A 16,453-nucleotide genomic window follows, 5' to 3' on the forward strand; every position below is an offset into this window, starting at 1 on the left:
GCGCAGCGCCTTCCCAGCTCCCCGCCGGATCTCGGCCGCGTCTGCTCGGAACGTCGGTGCCACAGAAATCCCCTGAGCCGTCGGGCTTCCCAGAAAGCCTGGGGGCGAGTCCAAAGGCAGCCGCCGTCCTCCCGTCTGGCTCGGAGGTGCCTGCGTGCAGAAAGACGCCGAGCTGACACTGCTTTCCGAAGCCAAGCCGTTTGCTCCGACGACAGCTCCAGCGGCCAAGCGGGGCGGGTCTCCAGCCGAGGGTCTGAGGCGGACGGGAGTGTTGCAGGACGCCCGCCCCCCCCCCGTCTGGGTTCTCTTTCCCCCTTCCTCTGCCCCTCTTCCCTGGCTGGGAAAAAAGCAGAGCGAGGAAGAGGGGAAGGAGGGCAGCTCGGAGAAGGGGAAGGGAGACGGAGAGGAGACCTCTTCTCCTCTCGAGGAGGGAGACCGTCGCTCGCCAGAAGCGGCTTCAGCGGTTGACGGGGCTTCTCTCGGGAATTTCGAAAGGAGAGGGGATAAAAAGGTCCCCATTACCTTTCCGTTCTCTAGAAGGGAACCCCCAAGTAGCGTTCCCTCTAGGCTGAGTTGGGCTGTGATCGCGCGCGCTGAATGATGCGCTTTCGATCCACTTTCAGTGCACTTCCCAGTTGGATCTTGCCAGTCCATACAGTAAAATCCAGTTGGGAAGTGCATTGAAAGTTTCAGTGTGTGCGATCCCAGCCCATGTGTAGAAGAATAAGAAGAAAATACTGGATTTCTATCCCGCCCTGTTCTCCGAATCTCAGGTTGTTGTGACCACAGCCACGAAATAAGGCACTTCCAATTAACTTTCAATGCACTTTCCAACTGGATTTTACTGTGTGGACTGGCAAAATTCACTTTGGGAAGTGCACTGAAAGTGGATTGGAAGCGCATTATTTTACAATTTAGTATGTGTGGCCACAGACTCCGAGTCTCAAAGCGGTCAGAATCTTCTTTACCTTCACCGCCCCGCAACAGATACCCTGTGAGGTAGGTGGGGCTGAGAGAGCTCTTACAGCAAACCCCCCTTCCAAGGACAACTCCTGCCAGAGCTCTGGCTGACCCATTCCGGCAGCTGCAAGTGGAGGAGTGGGGAATCAAACCCAGATAAGAGTCTACACGCTTAACCACTGCGCCAAACTGGGTCACCGTTTTTTAGCCTGCGGCTCAACCATTTTTGTCTTAGCTGTGGGGAAATGGCCCCAGAGCAAACTCATTTAGGCAGTGACTCAGGACTTTAACGCCAGCAGCTCCCGAAGTAGAATTGTAGCTCACAAGACTCCACAGCTTAGAGGGAGCGTCGCCCCCCAAGTGACCCGATCCAGGAAGAAGGGCAAAGGAGGAGTCCGGGAGCTCTTTTAAGACCAACCAAGTTTTATTCAGACTGTAAGCTTTGGGATGCGTGCAGACTTCATCAGGCAATGGAACCGGAGACGGTGAGCAGAGCTACATAGAGCAGGTGGGCCACCGTGGTTAAGAAGGCAAAGTGGTCCATCCGATCCAGCAAGGGAGACCCGCACAGGTCAGCCCAGATCTCCTTCCTCTGCATTGGGCTCCACAGCCCTAAAAGACGCAGGACTAGCCGGCCCATCTGGCGCCTCCAGGTTCGGAACCGGTTGCGAGAGGTCCATAAGATCATTCAAGCTGCGGTCACACACACCAGATAATGCACTTTTTTGAAACCACTTTCAATGCCCTTTCCAACGGGATTTGACCGTGTGAACTGGCAAGATCCAGTTGTAAAGTAGCATTGAGAACGGCTAGAAAGTGCGTCGCGTGTGCGCGTCTGCGGGCAGCCCCAAGTGACCGCGCGGAAGAGATCTCCCCCCTGCAGCTGATCTCAGGGTGTGATTTCGCAACCGCCCGCCTGACTCGCCACAGGGAGGGGAAGGGGGGCGGGGGGAGGAGAGAGATTCGGATTTTCGCATCCAGCGAAATCGGTGGAAACGCCTCCTTCCTCGTGGGGAGCCGAGGGCACCCTGCCCCACTGGGGCGGACAGCGACGGGTTCCCCAGCAGGAATTTCCCAGCTGCTCGACTCCAGGGTCCGCTTCCGCGAGAAAAGGGCAGCTGTTCTTTCCTCTCTCCCCCCCACCCCCACCCCAACGCCGTTCTAGTAGGGAACAAGGGAAGGCTTGTCTTCAGGTGGGAGAAAGGGCAGCTGAGCCAGACAAGGAGGGAGGGAGGGAGGCTCTGATTCGCGTTAGGAACTCGGCTCCCCGAGCATCCAGGAGGCCTCGTTCCAAAAGTCCAGGCGCTGGGGTGTCAAAACTGGAGGGAGCAGAAATGTCCGGCGCAGGTTAAGGCCCAGTCTTCCCACGCGCGATCCGCTTCTCTCCGCCCTGGTTCAAACCGACGTGGCGAAAGCCCAGCGCTTAGAATCATAGAGTGGGAAGGGACCTCCAGGGTCATCTAGTCCAACCCCTGCACAATGCAAGAAACTCACAAATACCTCCCTCCTTCCTTATTTCCTTCACAGAATCATAGACTGGGAAGGGACCTCCCAGGTCATCTAGTCCAACCCCCTGCACCAGGCAGGAAACTCACAAACCCCTCCCTCTCAATTCACAGGTCCCCTTGATCTCTCAGCGGATCTTAAATTCGAACTTCGCTCGCCTCTGCTGAAATGAATGCACCCAAATGCATGCGGCGTTGTCTAGGATCAATATTCCCTCTAAGCGGAGGAGTCTGGGGAGCAAAAATTCCGCTTTGAGAAGCTGCTGCCATTAAACTTGCAAGCGACTGGGTACATTAGCTTGCGCTGGGGCCGCTTTTCCTGAGCTGAGACAGAAAGGTGCGATCAAGAGGCTAAAAAACGTGAGCTAGAACATAAGAGAAGCCATGTTGGATCAGGCCAATGGCCCATCCAGTCCAACACTCTGTGTCACACAGCGGCCAAATATATATATATATACACACACACACAAACACACATACTGGCTAATAGCCACTGAAGGACCTTTGCTCCATATTTTTATCCAGTCCCCTCTTGAAGCTGTCTATGCTTGTAACCGCCGCCACCTCCTGTGGCAGTGAATTCCACATGTTAATCACCCTATGGGAGAAGAAGGACTTCCTTTTATCCGTTCTAACCCGACTCCTCAGCAATTTCATCGAATGCCCACGAGTTCTTGTCTTGTGAGAAAGCGAGAAAAGGACTTCTTTCTCCATCCCATGCATAATCTTGTAAACCTCTATTTCACACTAACTCAGCTTAGAGCGAACCCTGGTCTGGCTCGTGCCGATCTTTCTTGGGACCAGGTGGCCTCCCCGTTTTTCTTCTCCGGGGCACTCTACTGCGAGTGTTTGTTTAGGACGGTGAGAGACTTTGCTTAGGATTGCGCCCTAACGAAGCACGCAGAGTACTTTGCCTCTGAAGTTTCAATTAGTTCCGTGAGACACGCAACCCGATCCTGTGCCCATGAAATCTGAAGCGTTCCAAACGCGTTTCAAGAAAAAGTGTCCCAGACTGTCATCTAACAAGTCTGGCTTAAACTTGCAGGTCTCCTTGGAAACCAAAGGGGCCTCTTTCTTGAGTTTCTTTGCAGGGCATTAGTTCATCCCTTTAGGTCAGCGTGCCCTAAACCTTTTTGGATCTTGGGGGTTTTGAGATGGAGTCCTGAGGGTCGCCCCAAAACGACCGCCGCAGGGGGCGAGGGGAACTGTAGGAAACCCTTTCATTTGAAGGGAGGCAGCCCATAACAGTGGCCCCACCAATGGGCCCACGGGCACCCTTTGGGGGACCCTCCTATAGGATGGGGGTTTAGGGAGATGAAAAGGTCCTTGCTACGGTTTTGCGTCAGCGCCAGTCGCCATTGATGAACCCCTAGAAAACCCGGTCGAGGAGTTTTTCCAGTCGAAACTTTTGCGTGCAAGCCGGCAGCACCCAGCGGCTGTGATCGCACGCCCGAAATAATGCACCTCCAAACCGCTGTGTGAACTGGCAAAATCCCGTTGGAAAGTGCTTTGCAAGTGGATGGGGAGTGCATTATTTCGTGCGTGCGGCCGCAAACGGTGTTCCACAGTTAACGATGAGGTTGAAGGGCACGCAATCCTAACCAACAACGCTCAAAAGCAAACCCGCCAGCTGCGACGCTGATCTGGCAGCGAATCAGCCGGAGCCAGTGGACTGCGTCGGGGCCGAGGGAAAACGAATCCACCTCCGCTCCGGAATGTCACCCAGCTCGGGGGCGGAGAGAGACGACCCAAGCGCTACAGGAGCGCTTCTGACACGCAAAAAAACTTGGTTCTGTCCAACACACAAGCTGCCATTCCATACCCCAGCGGTGGAAGGAAACCATCTTTGCCTGTCTCCTCGGCTCAGTTTGCACCCCGGCGGGTTGTTGCTCCTTTCGCAATTCGCACCGGGGATTTTTAAGCACACCAGATCCAGTGTTCACGGGCTACTCAAGAGATCCCCATTGGACCCAACAGGGCTGACTCCGGAGCCAACCTGCAGTTCCTCCACGTGTTTTACTCGGAGGGAAATGGGGGCAACGATCCAGAGAGAATTATTCGTGCGGAACCCCGCAAAACGATGCTCTCTTGGGGTTAAAACATGCGGAGGGGCGGGGTGATCCGGACGGAGGGAGGGATCCCCTGAATTCCCAAGCCTGACGAAATTGCAGTTTTGCTCCACGTTTTAAAGGGGTGGAGGAGTCTTCGATCTAATCCCGTGGACATTTGCTTCGGAGCAGACATGCTTCAGTTCCCTTCGGGATCGGGGCCAAGGCAGTCTGAGAAGTGGAAAGTCCCTGTCAGGGGAACTGATGTAAACGGCTCAGCTTCGACGGATGAGCTTTTGTTGGGGGGGGGGGGAGCTTTATAGCTACTCAGAAACAAATCCTATTGGTGTGGAATGATTTCGCTCCCTAGTAAGAGTGTTCAAGGGGGATGCCCTGGGTTTGCTTAAATCTTAGAAGGGAGTGCCCCGCGGACCAATGGGGTTTAACCTGCCAGTCAATGGCTGTGATCACACACGCTAACTATTGCACTTTCAATCCACTTTCAATGCACTTTCCAACTGGATTTTGCTAGTTCACAAAGTAGAATCCAGTTGGAAAGGGCACTGAAAGTGGATTGAAAGTGCGTCATTTCTCGCGTGTGATCACAGCCAATGATTGTGATCACACACACGAAACAATCCACTTTCAATGCACTTTCCGACTGGATTTTGCCACTTCGCACTGTTCAACCCAGTTGGAAAGTGCGCAGAAAGTGCATCGTTTCGTGGGCGCGACCCCAGCCAATATCTCTCAGGATGCCGCGCGAGAGACCCGCATCGCTGCTGGGCGCCCCCCGAAGCAGTGCGCAGATCTAACGATTCCCATCTGTCCGAGCGCTCCAGCCCCAGTCCTGAGCCCCACGGATTCCAGCCACGCTCTCCCCGCCCCCTCTCCAAAACAACCTTTCACAAATCGATCATCCCCCCCCCCCTCCACCACCGCGAGATTCTCTGGAAATCGTTGGGAGCGCAGAGCCAAGACCCAGGTGGGAACCGCCAGTCCGCGGCCGGCTTCGTCTGAACGCGCCTACGTTATTCCGTTCCTTTCTTTTGATCGTTTGCATCAGGCGACCGGCGCGGATTGCCAAGGGGCTCCTTTGCCGGCGCGCAGCTCGCCTCGCCTCCGGGGCTCCGAAGGGCAGAACTGGCCGCTTCTTCCTCGGGCGAGAGAGGGATTCTCGGGGTTGGGAAACGGAGCCCCCCGCCTGGGGGCCGGGCAGCCACCAAGGTCGAGCAGCGGCTGGAAGCTGGAGGAGGAGACACGACGGCCCGCAGGCGAGAACGATTCCTTGTCGCCGGTCCCTTTGCGAAAAGCCCCTTCTTTTTTGCGTCAAGCGCCAGTCCCTCGCAAAGGTGTCGCCCTCCTTAAGCGAGCCGTGGTGGAAGGCCCCTGGAAAGCCCCCAAACAAAACCCCGGTCCCTTCTCAGGCCCCAATGGCTGCGGTTTGGGGCTCCTTCGAAGCGGAAGAGCGAAGACACCGAACCGCGGAGCGAGGCTGGCGCCTCGGCAACCCCGGCTTGAGACCCTCTAAGCTGCAGAGTCTTGTGAGCAAAAACTCTACTTGGAGAACTGCTGGTATTAAAGCGGCGAGCTCCCGGATCAATGAGTGGGCTCTGGGGCCCTCCTTCCTGAGCAAAGACAGAAATGGGTGAGCTGGAGGCTACAAATCTGTGAGTAGCTCACGCTCACTCAGCTCAGAGGGAAACGCAGCCGGAGACCCCAGAAATGCCTTTTGGCACCTTTTCTTTTTTTATTTAAGGCAAGTGGGAGGTTTGTCGACAACCCAGAGAAGACCGAGTGTGAAACTTCTTACACACACACACACACACACACACACACACACACTTTTAGGACAAGATCCAGCCGAATCTCATCCTTGAACAATTCGATCGATTTCTCTGCGCGATATTTGGGCGCGGGCTGAAGTTCAGATGAATGGAGGGCCCCCCCCCCCCCACACTCGCCCAAGCGTTTTGCCGGCGTTTGCGTCTCCTTCCTTCATGAGATGGTTTCTTCTCAGTTCCAACCCCGCTGTCCTCCTCCTTCCATCCCGATGCTCTTGGAGCAAAAGGCTGCGAATCCCTGTTTACTGGAGGTAAAGCTTGTGAAGGTGCTGAGAAGATTTGTGAAGAATTGAGTTAGACAAGTAGCTTCCCCTAGAGGATGAAGCCCAAGGGCCGCCTGCAAAGCCTCCAACTTTTTTCGCGCATTCGTTTATCTTACCAGCTTAATGAAGACGCTCCCCCCCACCCCTCTTCCGCCATCCCGCGTTTCCCTCCTCTAGGTGGGCGTCCTCATTCTTTCTTTGAACCCCTCTCTTGACACTTCGCATCACCGGGCGGGAAGAGAAGTTCCCCTCCTCCCAGGAACACAGGCTGTTCTTCTGACACCGCGTTTTTGCGCGGATCCTAATTCGCACTAGAGCTTTTAACCCTGGTTTAACTCTGTCCCCAAACTGGCTTTCTACGCTAGAATCAGAGAAACCAACTTTACGACTCTCTGGTTTTAGTGTAGAAGGTCCGTTTGGGGGACGGAGGTTAAACCAGGGTGCTCCCCACCAATGTCGCACTAGAGCTTTAAACCCTGGTTTAACTCCGTCCCCCAAACGGACTTTCTACACTAAAACCGAGAATCATTGAGTCATAAAGTTCGTTTCTTGCAAAAGGAATTTCGTTCGGCGATGAGAATCGAGGCGCTGGCCTGGCGGAACTTTGACGTTTGAAATTCTCTCTCTCTCACACACACACACACACACACACACACACACGGACACGCACACGCACGCACCCCCACGCACAAAGAGAAGCTCAGGGATGAACTTCAGAAGGTCACCGGGGGAGGGGGGGAAGAGATTCTGGTTTGTGTTATAGACGAGGTACAGGCAGCTCTCTCTCTCTTCGCAAGCTCCCCCCCCCCCCCGTCCTCCACGAAAAGCCTGCTTGAAGTCTCGGAGGCCTGGTGCAAGCCTCGTCCCGCGACGCAGGTCAGGCAGCTGCCTGGAGGGTGCGGGGAGAGCATGGGGGGGGGCGTTCCTCTCCCCCTTCCCCTGCGCTGTGGTCGAGCCCTGCCCGCCGAGCGCTTGGCCTGCCTGGGCTGCAAGGCCGCGGGGGAAGTGCCGGGGTGGACCCCGAAGAAGGCCGCAGCAGCTGGGAAGCCGCAGCCGGGGACGGGAGGTCGGAGAGGGAGAGGCCAGAGACGGAAGGGCCTCCTGTCTGCCTCGGCGCCCCGCAGGTAGCCGGGAACCCCCCACGTTGGAGGGAGAGTTTGCTGCAGAAAGGCAGGGGAGGAAATGTGGAGGACGAAGGCACCTTTAGGAGCAGATGTGGAGGTCGCTAATAGGAACATAACCTGTTTGTAGGGCGGTCGGGGCAACGCTCTGCAAAAGCCGCAGGGATCAAATGCCTAATGATCTGATATGGGAAACGGAGGCACACGTGCACATTTTTTGTTGCAACTAATTCTCAGTTGCGCACTCAACTATCCTTTGGAGTATCTAACAGCCAAAGCTTCTCACGCGCCCTTGGTTTCAACGAGGCTGAGCTTCCGCGCAGGAGAGCTGGGTGAGAATCCTGCCCCTGTCTCTCCCCAGGGAGAAGTCACCAGCATTTGCACCCGCAGGGAAATGCACTTTGCTGGTTACGCTTTTGTTGTCGTCGTTCGTGCCATTTGTATCTAGATTTATGGAACGAGGGCACCAACAACAACACACCTTCCCACCCAAAAACCTGGAGGTGAAAAAAAAAATCAACCAGGAGCAGAACTCGAAGAGCAAGTCGAACTCTTAACACAGTTGGCTAGGGTTTGGAAAGGAAGGAAGAGAGAAAGAAAGAAAGAAAGAAAGAAAGAAAGAAAGAAAGAAAGAAAGAAAGAAAGAAAGAAAGAAAGAAAGAAAGAAAGAAAGAAAGAAAGAAAGAAAGAAAGAAAGAAAGAAAGAAAGAGAGAAAGAAAGAGAGAAAGAAAGAAAGAAAGAGAGAGAGAGAGAGAGAGAGAGAGAGAGAGAAAGAAAGAGAGAGAAGAAAGAAAGAAAGAAAGAAAGAAAGAAAGAAAGAAAGAAAGAAAGAAAGAAAGAAAGAAGAAGAAAGAAAGAAAGAAAGAAAGAAAGAAAGAAAGAAAGAAAGAAAGAAAGAAAGAAAGAAAGAAAGAAAGAAAGAAAGAAAGAAAGAAAGAAAGAAAGTTCCCAAAATCCCTGTTCCGAAGTCAGATGAGAAATCACTTGGAAGTCCTGGTATTAAGCCAGAAGATAAATTTAAGGTTCCGCACGAGGTCTTGAGTCAATTGAGGCCAAACTTCGCCTCCCAGGTTGACAAAGTTGTTCTTCAGGTCTGACGGCAGCAAAAGAGGGCGGTGGGGAAAAGGGAAACCATCGCTGGCGGAAGATCACATTGTCGTGCCCCCCCCCTTTTTGGGGGGGAAGCGGTGCCTCCCCTTAGCGCCCCCCCCTTTTCTCTGTGGAAGGTACAACCGGAGAAAGGACCCGTGAAGTTCGAACGCTCATTCTTTACTGCGTGATTGGTCGTTCCTATTACTGAAGGACTTTGTTGTTGTCCTTGCATGAAATAGACGACGGTGCTGGGATTTGGGAATATAATGCATGTGGCTGGCAGCAACCCGAGCGGCATCTAGACGAGTTTACGGGGAGAGAAAGGGGAAGGGAGAGACAGAGACAGAGAGGGATGGGATTTAGGTGGGCAGCCGTGTTGGTCTGAAGCAACAGAACAAAGTCCAGCGGCGCCTTGAAGAGACCAACGAAATTCAGTTGCGGGCATAAGCTTTCGTGTGCCATGCATCTGAAGAAGTGTGCGTGCGCACGAAAGCTTCTACCCAGAATGAAACGTTGTTGGTCTTCAAGGTGCCCCCGGACTTTTGTGTGTCTGTGTGCGCGTGCGTCTCCATATGCCCCCCCCCCCCCCAAACACCCTTCGTGGTGCTGGCAGATAGCAATCTGAGCCCCAAGCTGCTTGGGCGGGGGAAGCTGGACCGGGGGGGGGGGGGGGCGCGCGAAGACAGTCGACCTTCTTGGCGGGGAGGGCACCGGAGCCTGGCTTGCGTGTGGCCCGTCCCCGAACTGTAACCCTCCGAGCCGCGGCGGCCGCTTGTGCCGGCCCCTCCCATGCCGAGAGGGCTCCGCCCGCCCATTGGTTGAGCGGCCCGGGAGGGGCGGGGCCTTCCAGTCTGGAAAGGGAGGGGGGAGAGAGAAAAGACTCCGGCGAGTGCGTAAAAAAGTCCTCGCCTCGGTGACGGATGCGTAAAAGCGCAGAGAAGTTTTCCCCCCAATGCTTTCCCCCGGCAGCCCGCGCTTGGGAAGAGGAGCCTGAAACCGACACAGAGAGACCGAGACAGAGAGAGAGAGAGAGAGAGAGAGACAGAGGCGGCGCAGGCAGTCGGCGATCGCAGGGGCGAAGAGGTGGCTATTCAACCCCCCCCCCCGCTGCAACTCTCTCTTCCTGCTCCGGGCTCCCCTCCCCCCCTCCCCAGCCTGCTGCGTCGCAACGCCCCGGTTTGGTGGCTCGCCTTTCTTCGCCCTCTCCAACCTGTCGCCGCTCTTGCTGGAAGGAGGAACGGGAGAGACGCCGGCGGGGAGCCGGCGGGAGGGCGCGGCGGCGCTTCCCGCTCTCGATGGAAGTCGTTGGAGCGTCCCAGCTGCGGCGGAGCGTCGGGGGCCCTAGCTGAGAAGGCCTCGCCGTGCGCCCGCGCCGGCGGGTGGCTCCGGCTGCCTGGAGGAGCTGCGCGCTTGAGCGGGGGAAGGAGCCGCGCCGGAGGAGCCCCCTCCCTCCCTCCCCCCACCCCTCCAGCCTTCGCCTCGGGGACTGCAGGAGGCAGAAGAAGCTCGCGGTCGCCTCGCCTGCTTCGGGCTGCCGTGGCTCTGGAGGGGGGGACGCGGCGGCGGCGGCGGAGGAGGCGGCGGGCGGCCGCTCTGCTGCTGCCGGCTTCGGCCGGGCGGCCGCGGGGGAGGCCATGCAGGCGCGCTACCCGGTCTCCAGCCCCAACTCGCTGGGAGTGGTGCCTTACCTCGGCGGCGAGCAGAGCTACTACCGGGCGGCGGCGGCTGCGGCGGCGGCGGCTGGAGGAGGCTACGCGGCCATGCCGGCGCCCATGAGCATGTACTCGGGCGCACCCGGCGGCCCATGAGCAATACGCGGGCGGCGGCGGCGGCGGCGGCGGGGGGCCGGGGCGGCCGTACGGGCCCTACCCGTCGGCGGTGGCGGCGCCGCAGCCCAAGGACCTGGTGAAGCCGCCCTACTCGTACATCGCGCTCATCACCATGGCCATCCAGAACGCGCCCGACAAGAAGATCACGCTCAACGGCATCTACCAGTTCATCATGGAGCGCTTCCCCTTCTACCGCGACAACAAGCAGGGCTGGCAGAACTCCATCCGCCACAACCTCTCGCTCAACGAGTGCTTCGTCAAGGTGCCCCGCGACGACAAGAAGCCCGGCAAGGGCAGCTACTGGACCCTCGACCCGGACTCCTACAACATGTTCGAGAACGGCTCCTTCCTCCGACGCCGCCGGCGCTTCAAGAAGAAGGACGCCGTCAAGGACAAGGAGGAGAAGGAGCGCCTCCACCTCAAGGAGCCCCCAGCCGCCGCCGCCGCCCCCCACAGCGCCGCCGCCCGCCCCCCGCCGCCGCCCCCCGACGGCCCGGCCCCGGCCCAGCCGCCCCCCGTCCGCCTGCAGGACATCAAGACCGAGAACGGGGCCGCTTCGCCCCCGCCCACCGTCTCCCCGCTGGGCGGCGCCCCGGTGCCCAAGATCGAGAGCCCCGAGAGCTCCAGCACCAGCAGCCTCTCCAGCGCCGCCGGCGGCGGAGGAGTAGGCGGTGGAGGCAGCCCGCAGGCGGCGGGCGGAGGAGGCAGGGCGCTGGGCCTGGATCCCGACCCCCAAGCGCAGCAGCACCACCAGCACCACCCGCACCATCACCCCCACCACCCGGCGGCGCACCACCACCATCACCACCCGGCGGGCGGCGGCGGCGGCGGCGGCTTCAGCGTGGACAACATCATCCTGACCTCCTTGCGCGCCTCGCCCCAGGGCGCGGGGGAGCTGCTGGCGCTGCCGCCCGCCTCCTCCGCCTCCTCCCGGACCGCCGCCTTGCCGCCGCCTTCCCTCGCCCTCAGCAGCTGCTACGCGCCGGCGGCGGCGGGCCAGAGCGCGCTCTACAGCGCCCCCTGCAGCCAGGGCGCCAACACCACCGGCAGCCACAGCGGCGCCCTCGCCGCAGCCACGCAAGCCGGAGGAGGAGGCGGCGGGGGGAGCAGCTACCATTGCAACTTGCAAGCCATGAGCCTTTACGCGGCCGCCGCCGCCGCCGCCGCTGCGGGAGGCTCTGGGGGCGAGAGAGGCGGCGCCGGGGGGCACCTGGGCGGGAGCCCGGGAGAGCAGGACCCGCTTCCCGACTACAGCCTGGCGGCCAGCAGCGGCAGCAGCAGCGCCTCGTCGCTCAGCCTCAGCCCCCCCGAGGGCCACCCGCCCGCCGGCGGCCGCCTCGCCTCCTGGTACCTCAACCAAGCCACCGCCGTCGGGGAACTCGCCCACTTGGCCCCGGCAGCCGCGGCGGCTGCGGCGGCGGCGGCTTCTTCGGCTGCCTCCTCGGCCTCGCCGGCCGGCTACCCAACGCACCAGCAGCAGAACTTCCACGCCGTGCGGGAGATGTTCGAGTCCTCGCAGCGCCTCGGCTTGGCGCACTCGCCCGGCGGCGGCAACGGCAACGGACCGGCCAGCAGCTGCCAGATGGCCTTCCCCGCCGGCCAGGCCCTGTACCGGCCCTCGGGCGCCTTCGTCTACGACTGCGGCAAGTTCTGACACCCCCCCCCCCCAATCCGAGTCCTGACGCCCCCCTCTCCCCCAAGGCCGCCCACGCTCCTCCGAAAACCCTGCCGCGGACATTTCCCTCCTGCTTGGCGAGGATGCTTTGTTCGAAGGACGGCGCGGCTGCAAATGACACGTAACGTGGGTTTGCTTCTGACCACCCAGCTCCCCTCCAGCTTCAAGCCCTTCGGGAAATGGGGCTCCTTCTCCCGCGCGCCCTTTGGCCGGGACCTTATAGGGGGCTCGCCGTGCGCTCTGGTGCCCGCGGGCGCACGGGGCAGAGCAGCGCCGCAGAGCCTGCGGGGAGAGTTCGCAGACCAGTGGAGGAGGATTCTAGGCCTGGCCCTGGAAGGTAACCGTCGGGCTACGTTCGAATCCGTGGGGATGTTGCCTTTGGCTTCAGTGAGAGGGTCTGTGTGTGCGCGCCCCTGTGCGTCTGTGTGTGTGTGTGTGAGAGAGAGAGAGAGAGAATAATTGCTATCCTACGAAAGGCGCGATCCAGGTCCAGGCCAATCGATGCCAGTTTTTGCCCCCTTGATTTCTAAGGTGATGTAGAAGGGACGCTTTAAAAAGGAAGAAAAAAAACAAAGTTGACTCCGTTTTGGAAACAGTCTTCCCTTTTTTTCCCTCTCTCTCTGCATAGGCTTCTTGATAAGGCGAGGACTTGTTTTAAAGTGTAAATTGATATATAGTAATTTATTTTTTAAAAAAATCTGTAGTTGAATCTTTTGGACCAAACACCAGAACGTGTTCTTTCTTCTCTCTCCCCGCCCCCGCCCCCACAACTGACTTTAAATATGGCATCAAAAGGCTGATTTTTCTTCCTTTCATTATATACGAAAAAGGGAAAGTGTATTAATCTTATTTTATCGTTTATCCTTTTTTTCCCTTTTTGTCGAAGATATTCTGAAGTTACTGACTTGTTTGTTTATTAATAAATTACCATGCAATTGAACTGACCTCTTATGTCTGCATACCTGAATCCCTTCTTTAAAAAAATAAATAAATATACTCGACAGTGTAACAATGTGGATGTTAGAACTTCTAGTTCCAATATGCATAAGATAAACATTCTGAAAATTACTCTGTAGGAGGTGGTCTACAGCCGCCCTGATCTACAAACCGCTTAAGCCACACCTCTTGAACTGAAGTCTATGTATCAATCCTTAAAAGCACTAAACTTGTAAATTAATGCAATCGATTTAAGTCGATTTTTCCCCCCCTGTGTGTGGTCCCTGAACTTCGATGTGGCTAGAACTGGCTGGAAACCAAAGGCTTCGATTCCACTGACCTATTGATTGAGACGTGTGTATTTATTTTGGGGATAGCGTTAACTCTTAACTGCTCAGACCAAATCATAATGAAGACAATAATGCCAGGAGAGTAGGAGCCGCCGAGCCAACACTTTTGGCAAGCGGCGCATTAAGAGGACCCTGATGCATTTTAACATACTTTGGGACTCAGGAAAGTATTACAGTAGAGAATCCCTGTATGAAGCGGATCGTGGGAAGTGTGTTACTAAAGTAACTGCAAAAAGGAGTCCATCGATTCCACCTGCAAATGAATGCATGCATTTTACCCCGAAGTCTCCGTCAACCGAACCTTTTAAACTCATCCTTAAGTAGGAAGGATGTCCTTGGATCTTTGCAACTTAGTTATCTCCGAGGGCTGGGCAGATTTAAATGAATGCCGAAGACCATACCCATTTAAAAGTAACTTAGATCCAGGGCGCTTTTTTGGGGGGGGGAAGCCCAGCAGGAACTCATTTGCATATTAGGCCACACACCCCTGCTGTCACCATTGTTTCACACAGGACTGTTTTGTAGAAAAAGCCCAGCAGGGACTCATTCGCGTATTAGGCCACACATCCTGACGCCAAGCCAGCCGGAACTGCGTTCCTGCTCAAAAAAGGCCTGAAAGTTAGATCGCTTTAAAAATGAAAGTGTGTTTTAAAGCTTCTTTCTTTTCCTCTCTTAAATGGTTTTAAGGGGTGTTTTTTTAAAAAAAAAATATTTTTTGATTGGAAAGAATTCAGAAGGCGACCTTCTCCCGCCTCCAAGAAAGACCTTTCTACCCTCTGCTGTCCCTTCGTCTCCTCGGATTTTCTCCGGGCCTCTTTCAAAACAGAAGCCATTCCCGTTGCGGAGAGGACTCGGCCAGTAGCGCAAGAGGGCGACGCTTGTCGACTGAGGAAGCGCCACTTCGGGAGGTTGGAACGGGGCGGCTGGGTGGGAAGGCTTTTCCCGGCGCTGGAAACAACCCCAGAAAATGCACTCCAGCTTTTTATCTGTGCGGGATCGGCCTTCCTGTCAGGAGACAGAGGCGAGGCGGGCGGGCGGAGAGGAGAGGAGGCTTTTCTCCCCGGGTGCCTCCGGTGCGCCTTTTCCAACCCCGGCTGCTCCCTAATCAGCAGCTCTTATCTCCGGCAACACTTCGCAGTTAATTGCGCCCCGGTTGTGAAAGGCCGCAAACGGTAAATAAATCCAAGGCTCGCTTAATTAAAACCTGATTAGATCCTTGAACTCCGCGGAGAGCCGTCTTCGAAAGCGGCGGGGGGGGGGGGGTCGATCGCCCTTTCTCTGATCCGCCTTTCGGTTTTTTTATGCCTTGCACCAAATACTTCTAGTTCCAATATGCACGTCGCGCGATGGCAAATGCTGCTGTGTTTCTTGGGTGGTTTGCTTTTCCCCCCCGTCTTTGAAACGTTTCGCGTTTTTTTGCTCAGAAGTGAGCTCCGCTGAGTTGAATGGGATTATATTCCTCCCCCCCCCCCCAAAAAAAGAAAAAAACCCTGTAAAGGATTGCAGCCTTAGGAGCAGTGTTCCCTCTAAGCTGCATAGTCTTGTGAGCAAAAATTCTACTTTGTGACCTACTGGCATTAAAGTTGTGAGCTCCTGCATCCATTAGCATGCTCTGGAGCCATTTTTTCCTGAGCTAAGGCAAAAAAATGTGTGAACTGGAGGCTAAAAATCTGTGAGCTAGCTCACACTCGCTCAGCTTCGAGAGGACACTGCTTAGGAGTGAACTTTGCTAAGTGAGTCTTCCGGGGACGCTGCGGGACAAAGCTGAAAATTAGCCATTCTTGGGTGGGTTTCTGCGCTTTCCTTCTCGCGTGTTTTCCTTATCTCCCGGCGATTGATTGTTCGGAGCGTTGCCTCTCAATTTGTTAGCCTCAGTCCATAAATCAGTCGAGCTGGCTACGAGGATGGAAACGGTTTCGGGGACTTCCGTAGTCAGAAACGCATTTAATTTTAACACGAAGCCATACGATACGAATGAATCGAGGAGCAAATCTATAGAATGAAAGAGGCTTGCCTGGATGGCGTATAGTTCCTCCAATATTGTAACTGGCAGGGTTGTGAATCCGTTCGTCAATAAGATGAAGTCTGAGACCCTAAAGGTTTGAACAAGAAAACGCCTGCCCTTGACATTTTGAATGGGGCATTCTTCGTAGTAAAAAGAGGCTCAGGGTCTTGGGGGCACAACTCTGAATTCTGACTGAACTGGTGTGTGGAGAGCTCAGCGGCCCAGTCCTGACGCTTACACAAAGGCTGTGGTCACACGCTAAATAATGCACTTTCAATCCGTTTTCCAGGCACTTTGCAACTGGAACTTGCCAGTTCACGACAGTAAAAGCCAGTTCACGACAGGAACGTTCGCTGAAAGTGGATTGAAAGTGCATTATTTCGTGTGTGTGATCGCAGCCAAAGATTCTGTGGAATTTCTTCCGATCGGATGGTTTCCCTGTTTCTGTATTGGGGCCTAGTCTCGTGACAACTTTTTTTTTATTTAGTTTATATTTTTCATATTTCTAACTAGGTGTGTTACAATAGAGCGGCTGGGTACGTGGACGCCTGAAGGCCAAAACTCTTGAAAACCGACTGGGCCTTTTGAAGAACTGTCGACTGCAGGGCGAGAGACAAGAAGCCCGTTTGCGCTTCAGTTTCGCATTCTGGTTTGACTGTCGCCGGATGCTGCCCTTTGCGTACTTGGGAGCAGCCGAAAGGGGAAGGAACAAGAGAAGAGAGAACGCTGGGAGCTGGGAGTGGGGGCTGCCTGGTTTCTGCCATCTTTTTTTTTAATGAAAGGCTGCGATCACACACACCAAATAATGCACTTTCCATCCACTT

General features: G+C 56.0%; 1 protein-coding gene across 1 annotated transcript; it reads left to right on the forward strand.

Annotated features, from left to right (window-relative positions):
* The first annotated feature begins 10,423 nt into the window (after positions 1-10,423).
* FOXC1 (forkhead box C1) lies at positions 10,424-12,324 on the forward strand. The gene is given in 2 exon segments (XM_060243008.1): positions 10,424-10,621; positions 10,623-12,324. Coding segments are annotated over 2 exon segments (1,848 nt in total). The 5' UTR covers positions 10,424-10,468; the 3' UTR covers positions 12,318-12,324.
* Positions 12,325-16,453: the final 4,129 nt, after the last annotated feature.

Source organism: Heteronotia binoei, chromosome 7, assembly GCF_032191835.1.
Source record: "Heteronotia binoei isolate CCM8104 ecotype False Entrance Well chromosome 7, APGP_CSIRO_Hbin_v1, whole genome shotgun sequence".
Taxonomy (NCBI): domain Eukaryota; kingdom Metazoa; phylum Chordata; class Lepidosauria; order Squamata; family Gekkonidae; genus Heteronotia; species Heteronotia binoei.